At 40.6% G+C, this 21,941-nt stretch overlaps 1 protein-coding gene across 2 annotated transcripts; it reads left to right on the top strand.

Moving 5' to 3' along the window:
* The first annotated feature begins 1,286 nt into the window (after positions 1-1,286).
* Positions 1,287-21,193, top strand: LOC122830383 (cAMP-specific 3',5'-cyclic phosphodiesterase 4B-like). Of its 2 annotated transcripts, none has more exons than XM_044115689.1 (17): positions 1,287-1,504; positions 3,864-4,613; positions 8,577-8,711; positions 9,992-10,119; positions 10,215-10,397; positions 10,493-10,532; positions 10,644-10,714; positions 11,313-11,475; positions 12,384-12,477; positions 12,606-12,763; positions 13,745-13,843; positions 13,958-14,122; positions 15,192-15,291; positions 15,382-15,536; positions 15,998-16,120; positions 16,260-16,442; positions 19,200-21,193. In XM_044115689.1, the coding sequence occupies exons 2-17, from the start codon at positions 4,563-4,565 to the stop codon at positions 19,959-19,961; spliced, it is 2,610 nt and encodes an 869-aa protein (XP_043971624.1). In that variant the 5' UTR covers positions 1,287-1,504; positions 3,864-4,562; the 3' UTR covers positions 19,962-21,193. The 2 variants fall into 2 exon arrangements, with proteins under 2 accessions (XP_043971624.1, XP_043971625.1); XM_044115690.1 differs by having other exon boundaries at positions 3,864-4,604.
* Positions 21,194-21,941: the final 748 nt, after the last annotated feature.

Genomic DNA, 21,941 nt, shown 5'->3' on the forward strand with positions numbered 1-21,941 from the left:
AGGTGTATTCTTTTTTGGGGGGTTTTATTGATTGTTCGAAATAAATAAGTCCTTTTGTTAAGGTCCAGCTTTCTGATTCTTGATTTTAATGCATGCTTACTTTACCATTAAAATGTAGAAGTGTTTGTCATCACAATGTCTCCTTATGGTACGGAAATAAAAGATGGGCAGCTGAAATTAGCTGTATCACGATATTTTGCGGTACTCTTGCGATAACCAATAAAAGTGACTATAAGAACTACTTACTTTTCTTTTGGTTTGACTGTGACAGTGTGTCACAACAATTACAGTCCCACAAGTACAAATACTCCTCTTGAAAAACATTCCCATTAAAAATGTGCTTCTTTAAGACACGGTGAGTCAGGTAAAGAATTGTGACTTGTATTGCAATTTTCAAATTTATTTTTTATTTATTTTTTTAATTAAACTCCAGAAAATAGAGAAACTAACAATCCTGACAGTATGGATCAGGTTTTTAGCCAAACATCATTAATTGGTGTTTATCATGACAAAGAAGTCAAAATTTGTATCATAATGAGAAATTTGCCACTTCTATTATTTGTCGTGTCTGTCACGACAAATGTTAAATAATACAATAAACGCCCACTCCTAATTCACATGCAGAAATAAAGGGCTTGTTATTGGGTAGCTGTGAGCATTTAAACTTAAATCCTCCTGTTCTGTATTTCATCTCACACCTTTAATACCACATCCATATTTCCTACAAAATGGTTAAACAAAAGAAAGACTGTGATTCTTGTAAGTTGGTGTTTTAGAGCGACCCACCGCATGTCCTTGAAAGGCTTTGAAAGGACACAGAAACAGGACAGAATAGGCTGCTAAGAGACATGGATGCTTATTGTTTTTGTTCTTCTTTTATATATGCGTAGTGTGTCCATGAAAACCTGCTCTTTGTGTGAGTGTGACAGAAGGTGACTGGTTATTCAGATAGGACGGCTGCTGATAAAAAGAAAAACATGTTCTGCCTTTTGAAAGAAAAAAAGCAAACAAGAAAAACGGCGGGGTATAACGATGGAGAGAGGAGGAGCGGAGACTGTTTTGTGGGATTAATGGACAACACTGTGCGGGAGGGTGGAGGGTGGATGTGGATGGGCTTCTCCATGGAGCCGGTGGTGGTGGGAGGGGGGACGGCTGGGGGAGACCACTGTGGGAGAGGGAGAATGGAGAGAGATCGGGAGGGAGGAGGGAAGCTGGTGAAGCCGCGGATATTCATGAGAACGGAGAGTGGGTTTTTTCTCACCCCCCTAGCCCCCCTTCTCTCTCTCTCTTTCTCTCTCTCTCTCTGTCTCTGTCTCTCTCTCTGTCTTTCACTCTGTCTGTCTTTCTCTCTGTGTGTGTCTTTCTCTCCCTCTCTTTCTCTGTGGTGATACACTGCAATGTCTGCAGATAGACAGACGAACGAACAGGAGACAGAGACGGAAGGAGACGAGTAAAAGCAAGACAAGGCCCAGCCCTTCTTCCCATTGATCTTCTGGCGATCAAGGTGAGTGTTTCCCCCCCCCCCCCATTATTATTATTCCTGCATCCTGCATCCTGCAGCCTGCGCGTGTGTGGGGTTGTATGTGTGCACGTGTGGCTTTCTGACACACACACGCACACACACACACCTCTTGTTGTTGCTGTATGTGTGCAGACATGAAAGCAGGACGGCCCCCCTCATGTATGCACGGTTGATTTTTATTTATTTATTTATTTCTCATTTACGTTTGAGTGTTTGGTAACAGAACAGCAGGTTGGTGGTCGAGATGCATGTTGATGCAGTGCTGCTTGGTTTTATAAGCTGCTGGAGATGGAAGTGTGTGCATGCCAGTATGTGGTCGTTTTCCTTGTTGTCTGTCCATATATATGTCACTGTGTCACTATGCATTTGTTGATTTCTCCTCAGACCTGTTATCGCTCTGTGCATCTCCGCTCACTCTGCTGTGAAGATTCCCCCATTCCTCCCCCAAATCCACCCCTGTTTTTTTTTTTTTTTAATGGGAGGGTGTGTTCTCTGTGACCCTGGTAAAAGTCGTTTCCACCACTATGTGTCTTTTATCGGAAGCACCGTGATATGCTGAATCTGTCCCATCCAATGGAATTAGGTCAACGCAGATTGCTCGGAGTAATTATATAACATCAGAGAACTCTGGTGTTGCAGTATCTCCTCAGAATTAGCCACACAGCTCTAAAAATCCCACCACAGCCTAGAACATTTTCTCAAGTTCACAGTAGCGCAGTTTCCATTGCGCCATTTGACGTTTCGAAAATAAATTTGCTTAATGAAAACACGCCAATTAAAAAAAGAAGAAAGAAAAAAAGAAACAACTCGTTTTTATTGGTTGTATAGAAATTGATTTATTTTGCAAAACTGCATTGGAAACATTTTTTCGCACATTATCAATAACCGGATGTCACCATTGAAGTAAACCACGAAGAAGATGACGACAACAGGAAGCGGTAGGAGGAGAATGGCGCAGCATGTTTTAAGACATTTTTTGAACAAACTTATTCACGGGTAATTTTAATAGCTTTTTTTATTTAATGGAAACAGCAATTGCAAAATTGTGTTTTTTTTTTTACATTAGTGAATATTGACAAAGGTTTGTACACACAAAGTTTTGGCAATTTGGCTTTTTAAAAAAATGCCAAATGGAAACACGCCTACTTTGAAAAAAACACCTCTAAGCGCTAAGATGAGGTGGTTTTATTGACCGTATCAAAATATGTTTCTTTTATATAACTGCAATGGAAACTTTTTATTTTTTGCACATAATCAACAACCAGATGTTGCCACTGGCACAAACCACAAAGAAGAAAACAGGAAGTGGTAGGAGGATAATGGCACATTATGCTTTATGATGACTTTTTTTGCATGAAGAAATGTATTCACTTGTGATTTAAATTGCATTTCTTATTTAACGGAAATTACTAAATTGTGTTGTTTTGGGACATTAACAAATATTGACTACGTTTTTCACACATTTGTAAAGGAAAAGCAGCTATTTTCACTAAGCAACCAAGGGACTTGCTGCAGCATTTCTATAAAATTTAGTTCACACAGATTATTCTTTATATGACCAACAGCCTAGTGGAAAAATCCTAATATTTTTTCATAATCCCAAGTGCTTGAGGTGAATGCAATCCCTTCCTTTTCCGATTGAGATATTGTGCGAGGCAAGAGGTTGAAGAAATAATACATTTTGACATAGTGAAACAACCAATTTACAAGAACTGACATAGATATTTCAAAATACAACATTTGATCAAGTTAAGATTATGTAGCATATTTCAGCACCAAAGTTGTTAAAAGTGCTTCACATCATAAAAACATAGTACAGCAGCAAATTATGGAACAAGCAATTATGGAACCATTACATTTTGTCAAAAGCTCTAGTCAAAACATCAGCAGATGTTTAATGTATTTTGTACTAAGCTGTACAGTAATGTATAAACTAATAGACATACTTTAAAGTCTATTCTCTGACAGTGTAAGGACTTCAGAACTGGGGGAGATGTGCTGTATTTTTCTGGTTTTAGTGAACACCAGCAGCAGCGTTCTGGATTTCTGGATCATGAAACTGATCCATATGAGAAACTGAAAAAGACCTTGTAAAGAGAGGTTGAAGGAAAACAAAGGACTTCCTGCTGCCTTTCCTTCAAGCACTTTAATTTAACAAAAACACTCCACCAGAAGTCTAAAACTTGGTGCTGTCTTGTTGTATGTTATAGAAAATATTTCACTGTATGAAAGCAGAAGAGTAGCTGCACTATTGATGAAAGAAAACATAAAGATTAAACTGGTGTATTCGCTTTATTTGCATGCTAACTCCTATTTTCTGCTTTGTTTTGCTATTCCTCAGGAGAAGACTCAAGGATGTCTTTCGTCAAATCAAATCAGGAGTTTGGAATTTGATGTCCCAGATGAGGCAGCAATATCCAGAGAGACTTGCCCAGCCGAGATTGGATCCAAGTGACCGGTCTTATTACGGAAAACCAACCTGAGAGACGTTACAGACCTGCTGCAGAGTTTTTAAGGTTCTCCTGGATTCTGGATGGTTTGGAAAATGACTGGCTGGCAGGATTAATTTACCGTAGCCACCATGTGATCCACTCTTCAAGCCGGATACGTGCCGAGAAGAATTTGAGGAGATGATGATACCTTTAGTGGCGTCGTCTGGGATTTTTATCTGGATGTTCCACAAGCTCATCTAACGGGATGACAATTGTTTTTAATTCCTTTGCCTCCGATTTTGGCTTTGGGGTAAAAAGCCCACATTTTTTGCACCTTGGAGCCTCTGAGGGGTAGATAGATGCCCCTTTACTGTTTTACAGCAGAAATACGCCTGATTTCATACATCTAAAGAGTTGGGCTGTGGAGACAGTGCAGGCGCTGCTGTTAGCTGGGCTGACTCAGCTCCAATGGCGGCCGGTTTTGACCCGGTCTGACCCCGGTTCGAGCTTTGCGGTGACCTCTGATCTCTCCGGTCCTGGCTCTCCACCTGCTCTGCTGCCTGGGTTCCGGAACGCTCCGCCCTGGGGCCCAGAACGAGCCAATCAGAATGAAGAAGAGCCGCAGCGTGCTGTCGGTGACTGGAGAAGAGGTGAGACAGGTAACATAAACAATAAGTTTTAAAAAAAGTATTGTTTGGAGATTCTGGCTGCCAGAATAGCTGGGTTGTGAATATTTAGCACTCAAATTATGCAACTTTTATTTATATTTAATGAAAAGTTATGTGGCAAGAAAAACTACCTTCCTGTATCAGCAAGCTGCATAACATTGAAGATTCTGTTGTGCATGTAATCAGGAGTCACATCCACAATTGACATGGCTGACATTCAAATGTTCTTAACTAATGGATAAAAGCAGACCGAGGTTCTTTACAGTGGGAGAATTCATTCATGTCCACTGTTTCCATCTGCACTGGATATTCATCAGGCCAACAATAGAACAACAAGGAGACACACTGATTTGTAGGCCTTCTGCAATTATGAGGATTTCATTAATCAACATTATTTAAGAAAGCATATAATACAACTAGTTATCTCGCTCATTTGCACTGTAAGGTATGAGCTCATATATTGGAAACCGTAATTCATGGCTGCAGAGTATTCAACAAAAAAGAATCATAAATCACTTAAGAGAAGCGCTGAGTTCATAGAGTGAGGTGAAATTAGGCCTATCACAGTAACATCATTATAACAGTTTTCATTGTGTTATTCTAAAAAAATTATAACTATTTAAGAAAAACCAACAACAAGGAAATAGGTGAGGAGAAATATGTTGATCCTCTTTGCAGTTTTTGCCTCAGGTGGGTTGCTGGTTCCTTCCCCTGCTTGTCCATCTAGTTGTTGTGTGTAAGGATTGGAGCTTCTGCCTCACTGAGCAGCCCTCCTCCACTCAGTTCCTTCAGACTAGCCAGTAGCAATTAGCAAACACCTGGAAGTACTGCACATTCACTGAGCTCAATATACAAGCAACTTCTCAGTGCATCACGTGCACTGAGAAGTGGTAAAATCGTTAATAAAGGAGTGATGTTATGACAACTTCCTGGAGGTGCAGTATCAGAAAGAGTTGGAGTTGTTAAAGAGGCAGAGGCCCAATTTCAAGGCATCATAGTATGAAGTAAAATTTCCTATTAATCATATTCAATATATAAAACTTCTGTAATAATTGAAGGTGATATATTTACTTGATTGCGCTATAAAATGGCACTATGTGCCTAAACAAAATCATAATACTGTCCCTTTAAGTCACCCGTTGCCTACAATCCCAGTTGTCACTGACAGGCTATTTGATTCATTCACGATTGAGAAAGCTACAATGTTATTTTTATTGATGCAGCAGCGTACACCTGTGCATCATTAACTATAAAAAGCTTTTTAGTCTAACAAAAAAAAAAACATAAACCCTATACAAATATAATTAAATAAAAAGAAAACATAAGTTTATATATACGTTCTAGGATAGCACTGCTCTGTTGGAGGAGCTCTGTTCCTTACATTCTGGTACGTTCTCTCTTTTTAAAAGATTGATTCCTCTTTTTCTGCCAGAGCCATTATGTTTTTGGACGATTGCTCTGCTACTGAATGGTGTGAAGAAGGAAGAATTTTTGCTAATATTTTTTACATTTGCCTTGTGCCTATGAATATTCATCCATCACCCATTAATGACCAAAGACATGTTGCCCTGACATCCCACATCATTAAGACCTTGGAGAGACTCCTGCTGGACCCCCTGCAGTCATGTCAAAACCTCCTATAGTTTGCTGTGGAGTTGGAGTTGGAGTTGAAGACACCATCATACACCTGCTACAACAAACCCACTGTTATCCAGACAAAGCAGGCAACACTGTGAGGATCATGTTCTCTGATTATCTAGTCCATTTAACACAATTTAGACTTATCTGGTTTTGTCAAAAACTGGAGAAGATACAGGTGGAGGCCTCAACAATCGCCTGGATCCATCCCTACCTGACAAACAGGCCAGAGTTTGTGAGATTGACGAGTTATGTGTGTTGCCAGGTGTTTGGCAATGCAGGAGTACCACAGGGATCTGTACTATCACCATTCCTTTTCTACTCCAGCACAAGTCAGAGCCCTGCCGCCCACAGAAATACTCAGATGACTCTGAAGTCGCTAGGTGTAATCAGAGGCTGAGTGCAGAGAGGCATGGTGCAAGAACAGTCATCTCATCTTGAATGTGAAGAAAACTGAGATGACAATAGAGTTCGAGAGGAACGATTAGGTCTAACATTACTTCCATCATGGGAGAAGAAGTAAATATGGTGGAGGAGTATAAATACCTTCGACTTGAGTTGCCAAAGTAAAGATGTCCACATCTGTTGGGGCAACAGCATCAGGGCCTGGAACTTAAAAAGGCTCAACAACCTGAGGAAGAAGGCTGCTTCTGTTCTGGTTACTACCAGAACCTCTGGAGATGATGATGCAAGGAAGGATTTACATAAAACCAAGAAAGTTACAGACAACCATGAGCATCCTCTTCATGATTTAGTATGAGGGTTTGGATTTCAGAGAGAAGTGATAAACTTTCATGGTAGCCCCTCCGAGACAAGGTGTGTTGAGTGCAAAAAGCATTAATTTTTAATGTGTATTTTGTCTGTCATCCAGACAAAATACATGTTTATTTGGCAGAAACTTAAAGTAACCTGAATACTAATCAATTTACAAATTGTGCAACTAAAAAGTTCACAATTTGAACTTGAATCCCCGCTTATTAGCACAGCAGGGATTCAAGTTATTGATTAATGACTTAATCTAAAGTTGACTGGTCTTGTCCGTCAACTAACAATTAATTGATGAACGTCTGTTTTCTCATTTTCTTGAGTCAAGAGGATTGACTTTCTCTCCATAAAATAAAGAGCTACATTTTTCATAATATGCTGAATTAGAAAAAACCCCACCATACATTAAACATTAATTTAACATTACTTTGCAACACCTATATTACATAGTATGGAAGATGACCAGGGCCACTGGGAAAAGAATAATTCTGACTTTTGATCTCAGAAGTTTAAAATCAGAAAGTTCCCACTAAGGTGAAACTTAAGGAGCTGGTCCAGAGAGAAGGGCATCCCACACTGAATTCATTAATAATTTAAAAAATTTTATGCTTCGTATTTTCTTTTTTTAGTCACCATTTCTGGAGCCCCATAGAGGTTCAATTAAATATAACTACAATTTACATATCTATACATTTCTCAAATAACCATCTGTATCATATACTTGCCTAAGAGCTTGTGAAGAAATAAAAATTCTCTCTTTGAAGAAACAGTTCTTGTCAAGCCTATTCTAGACTCTGTTAGCAGCTAGCTGTGCTGCAGTAATTACTGCCTTACACATAAACAAAACAAGAAGTGGAAATTTGGTATCTAGTTGCAAGAGAAATTTTTGTAGATGCTGCTACTTGGATGAAGTTACTATTGAATTGAGTTGCTCTGTCAGTCCCTCACCACAAGGGGGAGCAGTTATTACCCCACACCCTTGTATAAATGAGCTTCTGCTAAATGAGTGTAAATCAGCCTTCTTCTATTCAAAGGTGACTTTAAATCATGCATTATTCAAATGCTCAGTCATTGATTATGCTAATCAGGTGACCGTATGTTTCTGAGTCTGGGTGTGTGCGTGTGCGTGTGTGTGTGTTTGTACACACTGTACATGCGGGTGGCTGAGAGCATCTATCCACATCTGGGTCTGGACGACATCAAACGCAACACGGCACTGTTGCCTAGCAACTGCTACCATTCCCCCAGTGTTTTGTTGCTACGGTGCTGCAGTGCAGATCAGCCTCTTAGAGCTGAGTCTGTTGAGGGGCTTTCTCTCACACACATATACACGCCCTCACACATGCACAGTCACCCGCGCGCACACACGCATACACACACACACACACACACACATTCATTGCTAATTTATACATTACCGTTGAAGTTTTCCCCACTTTTAGGCAAATCAGCTCATATTTGCAACAAATGAATTTCTCATTGCTTTCAGTTTGTGCTGCACAACAATCTGCCTCGTTTCCCTCCTAACCTCGCGTCCCTCTCTTCTCACAGGGGAATGAATTAGACGTAACAGATGCTGTGGAGAAGGCGGAGTCGTCTCGCTACAGCCGATCCTACACATCCGGGGCCACGCTGGGGGCCGAGCTGCGCAGGGGACGGACCAGAAGACTGTCTCCCAGTCTCCAGGTACAGGGAGACCGGAGCGGTCACATTGACATGCCTGGAGGGCATGGAGCTTAAAGGAACCGTGAGGAAGTACCGACAGCCAAGCCAGCCCATCCTGTTCACGCTCTGTCAGCTATCATCTTAAATTTATTTAGAACCCACGTCTTAAAAGCGTGATGAAGTGAAGTGACATTTTAGTACCAACACATAGAATCTGCATCTCAGCCGACCGGCCTTTAGTCGTCCGTTGATGATCTTTAAAAGTCAGCTATAATATAGCTGCTCCTTCTGTATTTAATTACATTTGCTGCAAAATCTATGATCAAAAAAGCGCAAAACTGTCATAGCTACATGCAGTCAATGGATAACGCCACATCAAACCTGCAACTCTAAACTCATATTTAGCTTGGATACAAAAATTAGTCAGGAACACTCGATTGAAGCCATGGTCAAAGCTTCTGCGACTTGGGCTCTAAAACAAAACTTATTTTATATCTAGACTGAAATTGCTTAGCTTATTTTAGTTGGAGCGTCAGCTAAACTAGAGCCAAACCTAAGCTAACAACTTAGATTTAGCTCTCTTTTAGCTTGGATTGGACAGTAAATCAATTACAATATCTATTGTGATAGATATTTAAAAAAATATATAAATCCAGAACCACACAGCACTCTGGGAGATGTAGGCAGAGCAAAGACTTTAGCTGCTCAACCTAAGCAAGGTTGGTGGCATCAGCTCACACGCTCTTCGGTCACCTAGCAACAACCTGTTGAGTAACTTGTGCAGCAGCAGTTTTAGGTTTCACCATTGTGCCTCATATTTGCTCAAAGATTTAAAAACAATAACATGGAGAGAAAACAGTGGATAAAACAATGGTCACACCACCAGTTTGGCAATATTTCAGATACTTAAAACAAAACTAGTCAATAATTATCATTATTGACAGTAATTGATATTGACTGATATGAAACTCTTATATTGTGATACTTTTTTCAGCTAATATCATCCATACCTAACTTTAAATAGATATCATTAGATAATGCAACTTAGTATTTTAGCATCTTAAGTTGCTAAAAGAGAGCTAAAATTTAAATATTTCACTAAGGTAATTTTCTGGTCATCTCTATAAAGCAACAAAAGTTAGAAATTTGGGAGCTAGGTGGTGGACTGTGTAATTGTTGATTTCAACCCCGGTGTTGTTTCTAGCAAGAATAAAACAGCAAAACGGCGTCACTCCACACCCTCAGAATCTCAACTTTCCCGCCATCGTTTAGTCACAATGCTTGCATCAATGTCTCGTCAGGTACCCTGCTGGCTCCGCCCTCGAGATCGCACCCGTTCCCCCGACATCTTGAGCAATATGTCGCGTCCCACAACGCTTCCTCTCCGCATTCCTCCTCGCATCTCCATCACGCAAGTGGATACGGACAGGTACCGCATACTTAAACCGCCCGGCCCCTAAAAAACAGCTCCTCAATCCTTTCTTTCTAAGTTTGACTTGATTTTTATTTATTTTTTTTCTTCAGTAACGAAGCAGAGAATGGAGTATCTCCCGCTCACACTCCTCTGGGCTCCCAGAGTCCAAGCCGCACATTAAACACCTCACTGCCTCAGGGCCAGAGAAGAGAGTCCTTCCTCTACAGATCTGACTCGGACTACGACATGTCCCCCAAGGCCGTCTCCCGTAATTCTTCTCTCGCCAGCGAAGGGTGAGCTTAAAAGACAAACACACCTGAGATTGTACTGTGTTCCCATCAGTTCTGTTGTCTTTGTCACTTTTTTCAACTGTTCCTCCTCCGTTTAGGCACACAGCAGAAGACTTCATTGTCACACCTTTTGCTCAAGTGAGTTTGACAAAATATGACTGGTTGTGAAAATCCAATGTTGGAAGACATTTTATTTGCTTTTATTCTCTTCAGAGTACATAATACTGTGATGTTGTCTGATGATTTTAGGTACTGGCCAGTCTGCGATCAGTACGGAGCAACTTTACCATCCTTGCCAATGTCTCCACACCGATAGTCAAGTAAGAAGCAAACTTCCCTTAAATTATCAGTTCACACATTAAGATAATTAAATGAAATATAAATGCTCTGTCACTCATATAGCACCTCACTAAGGTAAAAGCAGAGCACTGAGAGATGTCTTATAACATTTTCTCTTTTTGTAAATTTGGATTGTGGTACTGAGTGCTTCTTGCCACTAAAACATAACTTTAAATGGGTAGTATTATGTAAAAGTGACTTTTATGAGCTTTACATCGTATTATCTTATTGTCTCATCAAAAAAAAATCAAGGGTTTTGCCTTGATTCTTTCATGCATGTTTTAGAAATCCTTTGATCTCCCTTGGCAACCATTCTGCGGTGCAAAATGCCTGGGTGGACCTAGTCCCGCCTTCAAGGCGCAGCTCCTCCTCAGAGCGAACTTTCCAAGCTTTCATTCAGAGCAGCTCTCCCACACTCAACTCCTTCAGACTAAAATCAAATCAAATTTTATTTGTATAGCACATTTCAGCAGCAAAGCATTTCAAAGTGCTTTACATCAAATCAAACACAAAAAATCTGCCAGTAATTAGTCCAATCTGCAGTCTTCTCTCTGATCAGATTAGCTGCTGTGCTTCCAGGAGGTCTCCTTTAGGTGGAGTGTGTGTCAGCCCCAGGGGGACACTCTCGGACCAGCAGTACCAACAGCTGGCCCTGGACACACTGGAGGAGCTGGACTGGTGTTTGGACCAGCTAGAGACCATTCAGACGCACCGCTCCGTCAGCGAAATGGCTTCCAACAAGGTAGGGGAAGGTCTCTGACCCAGTAGGTCCGACCAACACATCTACAAGGTGACTTCTACTATCAATGTAGGGTCTATATTTGGAATCAAACGTATTTAGACCTTAATGAAATGGTGTGTGCAAGCAAGGTTTCCTACTGGCCTCACTCCAGCCATGTTTAGTCTGTTTTAATCCAACTCTATTTGTCTGCCTAGAAAGTCTGATTTGTTAGGGGAGGTGCAATCAAACTCTGACCAAAAACATGAACTCCGGTCTGCCTACAAACCTAGGTCACGGTTTGGTTGAAGTGAACGTTGGTGTGGTTCAAATGTACTTGTGGATGCAAGTGGACAGGAGACCACTCCTAAAACCAGAAGTAGACTATATTTCCCAATGCCATTTGGGAAACTGCAACCTAAACAAATGTGTGAGTCTATTGATAGCAGGAGAAATGGCTCATGGTCCTTTACCAATGACAACTAAAATGTGATTTTAGTTAACATTGTCTAAAGATGGAAGTTGCATTCATGTCTTCTTCTGAGGTTTTTATAGTTTCCTTCAGTAGTTCTTGGTGTAGCACCACCACAGGCAAGGAGGTGAAAAGATTTTTCACTGCACTGTTGAAAACCACAGCAGCTGAAAATATAAAGAAAGTTGCGACTTTATTCCCTAATTGAACTGAGTCTACTGCAGTATTATATATGACAACACATGTAGTGAAAGCGTTCTGTCAGAAGGAAAGGGCCACAATTCCAGCAAATTACTGTGAGAAACGTCTGGAAAGAAACAGAGATTTTGACCCAAATCATACAGGAAATTGTGCAAATTTCATATTGCACAATTCTCACTTTGCCCCACAATAATCAAAAAGCGACGTGCATTTTCTAAGATATGAAAATACCATTTGTTCTGCTCTTATTCTGCTACAGTTTAAGAGGATGCTGAACAGGGAACTGTCTCACTTGTCAGAGATGAGTCGCTCTGGGAACCAGGTGTCAGAATACATCTCCAGCACTTTTCTGGGTGAGCCGGATCAGGATTCCAAATGTCTGTTGTCATGTTTACGACCGTTTGTAACTAAAGAATCTACGTAGTTGCTGTGGTTTGTTTATCTACGAATCCGTTTTTTTTTTGTTTTTGTCCCTCTCTAGACAAGCAGAACGAGGTGGAAATCCCGTCTCCGACGCTCAAAGAGAAATCCATGAGTCACATCAGTGGTGTGAGGAAACTGTCCCACAGCTCCAGCCTCTCCAGTGCCTCCATGCCTCGCTTTGGGGTCAACACGGACCACGAGGACGAGCTCGCCAAGGTGCCGTTCGTTGTAATATGTAAAGAAACATCAGCCTTTAGTATGTTTTTTTAAATTCATTATTCAGCAATTATTACATTAATTTATCGTAAATGCTGCCTCATAGCGTTGGATTTTAGATAGCCTTGAGTTCTGCGGTGGGAATTTTTTTTATCCTAAAAAATATTATGACTATTACCAGATAATACTATTTTTCATCACAATCCTCTCTTTTGATTATAAGAAAATATGTAATGTCTTAATATTAATCAAGTATTTATTTTATTCCCACAGTTCTTATGGTTTTTTGCATGTGTTCTCCACTTTTCCATTTCTTGGCAGCTTGTTGAATTTGACTGGCAACCAGTCAGAAAATAACATTTAAAGCAATTATTTTTAACTGGTATTAAATATATATATATATGTATATGTGTATATATATATATATATATATATATATATATATATATATATATATATATATATATATATATATATATATATGATGAAAAGCTTGAGATAAAAAATGCATGTGATTATTTTTTTTTCTCATCTCATCCTGAGGCCCTCTCAGCGCTCCCTGTTGATCCCCACTTTAAAAGACTCTAATCTGGGTCGTGCTCCGGTGGCGTAGAGGGTAGCGCGCCCCACGCCCGGAGGCCCCCAGTCCTCGACGCGGCCGTTGCGGGTTCGATTGCCGGACCCGACGACATTTGCCGCATGTCTTCCCCCCTCTCCTTCCCTCCTTCCTGTCAGCCCACTGTTGTATAAGGGACACTAGAGCCCACAAAAAGACCCCCTGGTGGGGGAAAAAAAAAGACACTAAACTGGGTCACTTTATTGCACAAACATCATAGTATTCAAGTTCAGATACATCTGGTCTGAAAAATCAGAACTTCTAAAATCGTCTGTGGTGTGACACTACGTTTTTTTCTTTTTTTTTCTGAGTTTTAAGTGCAGATGATGAAATCCTTTTTTGTAACTTTGTCATGTATCGAACAGGAACTGGAGGATCTAAACAAGTGGAGTTTTAACATATTCAAAGTAGCAGAGTTCTCCAACAACAGGCCGCTCAGCTGCATCATGTACGCCATTTTTCAGGTAAAAAGCAACAGAATCTCCTAAATTCCTTTATCTTTGTGATTTTTAAAACATAGTTGTTGTTTTTTTATGTTACTTTTGAGGCTCTATTTCCTTCTTTGTTTACCTTGCCAGGAACGTGAGCTCCTGAAGACATTTCGAATACCTGTTGACACTTTTGTCACTTACGTGATGACCCTAGAGGACCATTACCATGGAAACGTAGCTTACCACAACAGCCTCCATGCTGCAGATGTCGCCCAGTCCACACATGTGCTCCTCTCCACGCCTGCTCTGGATGTAGGTTCATTGGCCTAAACTGATTTGAAATTTACTCAGTTTATGTACCTATTGGCTGCACAGTGGCGCAGTTGGTAGAGCTGTTGCCTTGCAGCAAGAAGGTCCTGGGTTCGATTCCTGGTCCGGGGTCTTTCTGCATGGAGTTTGCATGTTCTCCCTGTGCATGGTGGGTTCTCTCCGGGTTCTCCGGCTTCCTCCCACAGTCCAAAAACATGACTGTCAGGTTAATTGGTCTCTCTAAATTCTCCCTAGGTGTGAGTGTGTGTGTGAATGGTTGTTTGTCTTGTGTGTCTCTGTGTTGACTGGCAACCTGTCCATGGCGTACCCCACATCTCGCCCGGAACGTTAACTGGAGATATGCACCAGCAGCTCCTGACGTCACTAGGGACAAGGGTGTAAGAAAATGGATGGATGGATATTTACCTGTTATTAGCCTTTTGAACAGATGTAAAATTTAATTTTTTCCCACACACACAAGCAGTTTATGTTGGCAAATTACATCTCTCTATTCTGCCCTCAAGGTTCTTCTGCTAGTTTGCAAAATGGTAACAGCAGAAGTTGGGTGAAAACACCAGAATCAGTTGCTCAACAGTAATTGCATAGATTTTTTGAAAAGGAAATCTTCTGTTGAAGTTACATAATCACAATACAATACTTTAACCTTTTAGAATTCTGCAACTAAATTTAATTTAAGAAGCTAAACTAAATTTAACTAAATTTAACCAAAGCATGAAAAAAATCTACTATCATAGTTTTAAAAACTAAACTAAATCTAAACAATATTTTACAGTAATAACTAATAAAAACTATCGAAAATTTACTAAAACTAACTGAAGCAAACAGAAACGGCAATAAAATAAAACTAAACTATAATGAATAACCCAAAACTATTTTTATAACCTCATGGACTCAACTTTTTTGACGTATTCATCTGTAGTTGTGCTAAAACTTTTTATCTAAACAGTGAGTTTTTTTGTATTTATTTTAAATTGGCGTATTTACATTAAGTGTACTGAAAACGCAGCTAGCGAAGCTCATTCTGTTGTCTTCTCTCTCTTTATCCCACCAGGCCGTCTTCACCGACCTGGAGATCCTCGCCGCTCTGTTTGCTGCAGCTATCCACGATGTAGACCACCCCGGAGTTTCCAACCAGTTCCTCATCAACACCAGTGAGCGCACCACTGCATGTGCTTCAATAAGTGCCTCATATTTTGTCCCGTTGGTGTTCACGTCCCCCACCTCCTCCTCTTCTGAATCAGACTCAGAGTTGGCGCTGATGTACAACGACGAGTCGGTCCTGGAGAACCACCACCTGGCCGTGGGCTTCAAGCTCCTGCATCAGGAGAACTGCGACATTTTCCAGAACCTCACCAAGAGGCAGCGGCAGAGCCTGCGCAAACTCGTCATCGATATGGTCAGGGCCTCGGCAAAAACCACACCCAACACACACCCAGCAACACAAACATTGTCTCTTTCTTTCCTCACAATGCTGCAGGAATCCAACTTGTCTTTGGACACTTTCAGGTTACATGTGTTGGTTTCGTGTGTTTAAGTTTCACCCTGCTCTATGTCATCTACGTGGGAGATGAACTCTTTGGTGATGCCACTTTGTTTAAATTAGATTTTGTGAAGTACTATATGTAAACAAGCCTGTCCCCGTATCATCTAATCGCGTGGTAAATTAAAATAAGCTTGATCATTTCCATTGTGAGATGATTAATATTTTTTGAAGGGCAGTATTACTTACATTACTTTTTAATCCTTTATGTCCTAAACAGAAATGTTTAATGAACAAGGGGTACAATAGGAAGTCAGACACTAGGAACCAAAACCTGAAGAGAAGAGTAAGATTCAAATGACTCTGTCGGTGTGCAGGTGTTGGCCACAGACATGTCTAAACATATGACACTGCTGGCTGATCTGAAGACCATGGTGGAAACCAAGAAGGTGACGAGTTCAGGTGTTTTGCTGCTAGATCACTACACAGAGAGGATACAGGTAGGGTGGGATGAAAATGTTCTTTTTGCCCATTTGATGCCTGAAATACCTTTAACCTTTGTCTGTATCAGTGCATTCATCTAAAGGAAATGTAATAAAAACAGATACGTTCTACAATATTTATTGTTTTGTCTCGCAGGTACTCAGGAACATGGTCCACTGTGCCGACCTGAGCAACCCAACAAAACCCCTACCGTTATACAGGCAGTGGACGGAGAGGATTATGGAGGAGTTCTTCCGACAGGGCGACAAAGAACGAGAGAGGGGGATGGAGATCAGCGCCATGTGCGACAAACACACTGCCTCGGTGGAGAAGAGTCAGGTAAAACTTCACCTGGGCTAAACGCTAGCGCTAACAATGTAAGATCAGCTCGCTCGAAAAATTCTCTTCTGGGCTTACCAGAACAGATAATCTGAAATTCTTTGGTTGATGTTGATTGTTCATGTGAGCTTCTTAGAATTTTAATCTGAGCCATGCTCTTGAGTTCTTGCTGATATGGCTGAAAACCTTGTTGATATCGATAATTATTGACCAGTAGTTAGTTGATGCCACCAACCTTGCTTAGCTTGCAATAAGAGGTTGAGCGGCAGTCTTTCCTCTGCCTACATCTCCCAGAATGCTTCAGTGAATATTCTATTAGATGCATTATCTATTGACATTGACAGTTGCAGACACACTCTTCCACCACATGTGACCTATCATAGTTTCATCAGTTGACACATGGGCCGTTTCCTTTCAGTTTGAACTTCCTCACTGGAATGTGTTGCCAGATTTGTCTGATGTGAAGGCTTCTGATTCCAGCACCTTTTGCACGTTAAGATTTCCTTGAATCTTACTGCTTTGTACCAGTAGGAGGCAGCAGCTCTCCTCTCACTTATTACAGAAACATCAGACATGCTATGTTGTTTTCTTTAGCAGCATGCTAAAGTGAACAACATGCTAACAGCACCGTCTGTTTGATCAGCGTCGCCATGTTGGTCATTGTGGAGAATCACGTTGCTTTTTTATTTAAAGCAACCAGTAGTTTGTGCAAAGACTCAGGATGTCTTTGCATTTGCCCTATTGACTGTTTATGTTAACATTTATATCTTTTCTGTACCTGTGCATGGTCATAATCTATGTCTATATTCTTTGCTGCCATTTGACAGAACATAAACTTAATTTTGAAGGAACTCAGGATGTGAAATTATGATTAGAAAACTCTTAAAGGGGGCGTAATATTCTGAGCATCAGTCGCTCATTAAGCACGTAGCCAGATGGTAACAGTTACTTGATTATTCTATGAAATTTTTCTACGTCCCTGGAAAATACGACACCCCCAAGTTTACTCTGGACTCGGCTTATAGATTTATAGAGTCACATATTTCCACGTACATACTTGTTCGTATTTCAATTTATTTAATTTATTTTATACTTAGGTAATATTTAAATTAGTTGTAATGTCACACTCGTGTTATACATTTTATATTTCTATTGTTATCTTTATTGGCTAATATTTAACACTGCATGAGAGTAGCTTGTCAGCAAATAAGCAATTTCCCCTTGGGGAGCAATAAAGTACATTCTGATTTTTGATTCTAAAGTAGAGAAACGGGATAACACTTGGTTTAACACTTAAGGCTTGATTTACTACGAGGTTTAGCACTCAGTCTGAGTTTATCAACACTGGGAGCTCGGCTTGATTGTTTGCAGGTGTGTGGAAAGAAACACCTGCCCATCTCCACCCTCTAGTAAAGTCAGCCTTAGTCCTAGTGCGCCCTCTGGTGGAAATTTGAAACTTAGGAAGAAACCTCCACACAGCACAAACACTCCAGACTCCTAACACATACATGCAAAAGACTGGAATGGTTTTGATAAAATATTTCACTGTTTTAGAAGGGACCTATCAGATATTCTTGCCAGGCAGTATTTGCACATCTGTCCGCACGTCAGGAAGTATTAGCATTAGTACTGCTAAAACTATATGCAGTCAAAAGTTCCCAGAAGGATTCTATTTGTAAGCAAAATTAATATGAATTATTAAACATCCTTTGGGTGCATTTAATCATTTACTATGAAACATTTTGACCTTCTTAATATAAGTCAAAGCTTTTCAAGCATCTGAGGACTATGGAAAGAGAGTTCAGTTCTACCAACTGGCTAAATTTAGCTTGAACCCCTGCTGGCTGTGATTTCAAAACTTTATCTGGACTTTCAGAGACAAACATGAACATTTAACCTCACTTTTATAGTCAGATTGCAAGAATGTTGTGCTACGGCCTTGTGTGTCTATCAAAATGGACTAGATGCTCATTCATTTCCTGTGGAACTTGCACAATGAGGTGACAATCCTTTCCCTAATACATCCCATGTGTTGTGTTCACCTCGAGTTGCTACCTGTGTGTTGAGCTCATAAAGGGTTCAACTTTCTGCCTGTAGTAAAGATCCCTGTGAGATCTCATAAGGAACACCCCAGGCCTCATACGTGTGTGAACATTTTACTACTTTGACGCGCATACAACGCGAAAATGTGTGATGTTTCCACAACCAATAGGCTTATGCATGTCAGGTGTCACTAATACATAAACAATGTGCAAAATATGTGTTAACAGCACGTATTTCACGCTTTGTTTATGAGCTGTCAACATGTACTTCACACGTTTCCCTGTTGATGATGGTTGACATTTTGACTCCTATCGGATGGGTATACGTCATGCACTTTACGTGTTGTTTGCGTGTTGCATACACATCAGAGTAACATATAATGTTCACACCAATATGATGCTGGCGACCTGTGTGCATACATCTTACCAGCTCGAAATTTCACTTACACAAATTTTATTGCTCTTTTGGCTGGAGGAGGGCAAGCAACTGTCGCCTCATCGCTCAAGATCCACAGGACATGAATGGAGACGGAGCGACATCGAATGCATTGTGTCTTGTCAGCAAAATGCAAACAATTTTCTTAATCATTGTGAACTCTACACACAAAACCAAGATGTACTTTTAATTTTAATTTTACTTTTAATTAGCACTACCTTCCTTGCGTGCCTTCAAATGGGTAAACATTTTTTTCCCTTGCTGTTATCTCCTTTCAAGGTCGGCTTCATTGACTACATTGTTCACCCTCTGTGGGAGACTTGGGCCGACCTGGTGCACCCAGATGCCCAGGAGATCCTGGACACCTTAGAGGAGAACAGGGACTGGTACCTCAACACCATGCCCCAATCGCCTTCGCCTCCCCCTGACAGACACCTCCAGCATGACCGCTTCCAGTTTGAACTCACACTGGAGGAGCTGGAGCACAACAATCACAACAACATGTACAGAAGGAGCGGCAGGAACAGCCGGAAAGCCACGTGTGATGACAGCAACGGGGAGAGAACGCAAGAAGACACTGAAGAGGAGGAGCAGAAGCTGGAGGATGCTGAAGAAGAGGATGAGGAGAACCACAATGGCGAACAGAATGGAATACAGGAGGAAGAGGAGGAACGCACTGACGGAAATGAAGGGGAGGAAGCCGAAGAGGAGCTAGAAGAAGTCCAAGAGGCGCAAGGAGGGGAAGAAGTCAACGGTGAACAAGATGAAGAAATAAAAGAAGAGGAGGAGAAAGATGAGGCAGAGGTGACCAAGGATGAGGTTGAAGTTGAGGAAGCTGAAGTAGATGAAAACCAAGAAGAGGAAGAGAATGTAGAAGTAGAGGAGGAGACAAAGGAGAATGAAGCTGAAGGCAGCACAGAAGATGGTAAAGAGGACGGGACAGAAATGGACAGTAAAGACGAGGAGGCAGAAGACAATGCAGAAGAGGAAGAAGAAGCCCCTCAGGAGGGCGAAGAAGAACAAAAAGAAGAGGAGAGTTAGCTGAAGAAAGTATCAATGAGGAAAACTGCCAAAGGGGGGATAATCAGGATCCCAGCGCGACCGCGAACGAGTGTGAAAAAGAGCCGAAACGTGTCCGTCTTTCCAGCGAATGCGCTCTAACTGCTTTAATATCTGAAAGTCAGGTTGGACTTTTCTTTAGAGCAATATTTTTGCACCAACGGTGAAGCATCAGAGACGAGGAAACTCTTTGGATTTTTCTAAGCAGCCTAGTCATTGCAGGAAGCGGATCATCAGGTAGTGACAGAAACTGGGGTCTTCCAATCCTGTCGGTGCATCTATCACTGCCGTTTGGGATAAATGGGGAGATATTAGTAACAAGACTGAGGTTTAGGGGCTCGGGGAGGTTTAATCAACCGTTTTGTAGCTCTTGGGAATAAATTAAAGGAAAAAAATATATGCTGAAATAATGTACATGCAAATAAGTGTGTGCCTGTTTCTCGGTTGTTATAGACTGTCACGCGTTGTTTCTTGGTCACCGTCTAATGTCTTATTGATGAGGACCATAACACACACACACATACACACAGACCATAATAACTCAAAAGCAAATCTTAAAATTACGACGCCATATTAGGGCCATTGTAGATAGAAAAAAAGGAGTACCTACAATAACCCTAATACGCCGTTGTGTAAAATAAATTCAGAAAAGAGGTAAAAAAAAAACGCCACCAGGAAGGTGTAACTTGCCATCTTTTATTGAATACGAACCCATTTTTCAACCTGTGAGCAGATTGTTTCACACACAGAATCAGCCAGAGCTCCTCACTTCCAGCAACGAAACTGGTTTTCTGACCCGACTGTTCTCGTCACAGTGGGAAACCTACGAGGCTGGTGTATTGTATGTTGTCGATGTTCAGTCGTGTGGAGATTACAAATAAATAATCGCACCGAGTGTTTATGCCATTGTGACATTGTCACCTGAGTTGTGCCAAAACGTCCCACAACCAGCACTGAGCAATGCAGCCTCTGGAGAGGGCGGCTACTGATCACGAAGCAATGAATCCGTGGGACCAGGCCAACAGGTGTATGAATATGGTCTTCCACAAATGTATGTTTGTGTTTTTTGTAAAAAAAAAAAAAAAAAGAGAGAGAGAGAAAGAAAAAGACAAAAAATTTATTTGGCACTTTATCAAACACCCTTGTTGCATATATGTACATAATAAACATGTATTTTAATCTGCTGATGTCATATATTAAATATGATTAACTCATTTGCTGGTTTAGCGTCTTGTTCATTGAAGAGCATTTCCACCGCTTTGACTTTAACACATTTTTGTCACATTGAAAACAGAAACTTCAATGTATTTCTCTAAAATACATTGAAGCACATAAGGGAGGAAAATAAAATGATTGAGCTGTTTAGTTAAGATTTTTTTAAAATGAAAAATCTGAAAAGGGGGAGTGCATTTGTGTACTCTGATACTCCTAAACAAAACTCATTACAACACAACCAATTGATCACCTAATTAATAAATGGAGTCCTCATTTGTCCACAAAAACTATAAAATCATTTCCATAAAAACCCAGCTTTTGTGTGAAAACCTCCAAGGTTTGTTAAACAAACAGCATCACGAAAAAAGTTCAAGAGATTGTTAAAGGAGAGTTAAGTTATAAAACTATATCAAAGTTTTAAAACTTTGGATGTAGACACACCCTGGTAAATTCCACTGGAGCTGAAGCGGGATGAAATACGCCTTTATTAAATCCCACTAAATTGGGAATGAAACAGCGCCATCTGCTGTCGCTGGTCGTACCTGCACTGCATAGCAACCATGGGAACTGGATCAGAACTCCTCAAGACGAGGTAATATGTCAGCAAATGTGTGTGTAGACAAAACATAAAATTTGAATCATTTCAGAGTATTTAAGACCTAAAAACTAACTATATTATGTTGTATTTTATGCTTCTTATTTTGTTTTTGCCTTGTTTTGCTGTTAGTTATTGTTGAATTATTATTA

The sequence above is a fragment of the Gambusia affinis genome, linkage group LG04 (assembly GCF_019740435.1).
Source record: "Gambusia affinis linkage group LG04, SWU_Gaff_1.0, whole genome shotgun sequence".
Lineage (NCBI taxonomy): Eukaryota > Metazoa > Chordata > Actinopteri > Cyprinodontiformes > Poeciliidae > Gambusia > Gambusia affinis.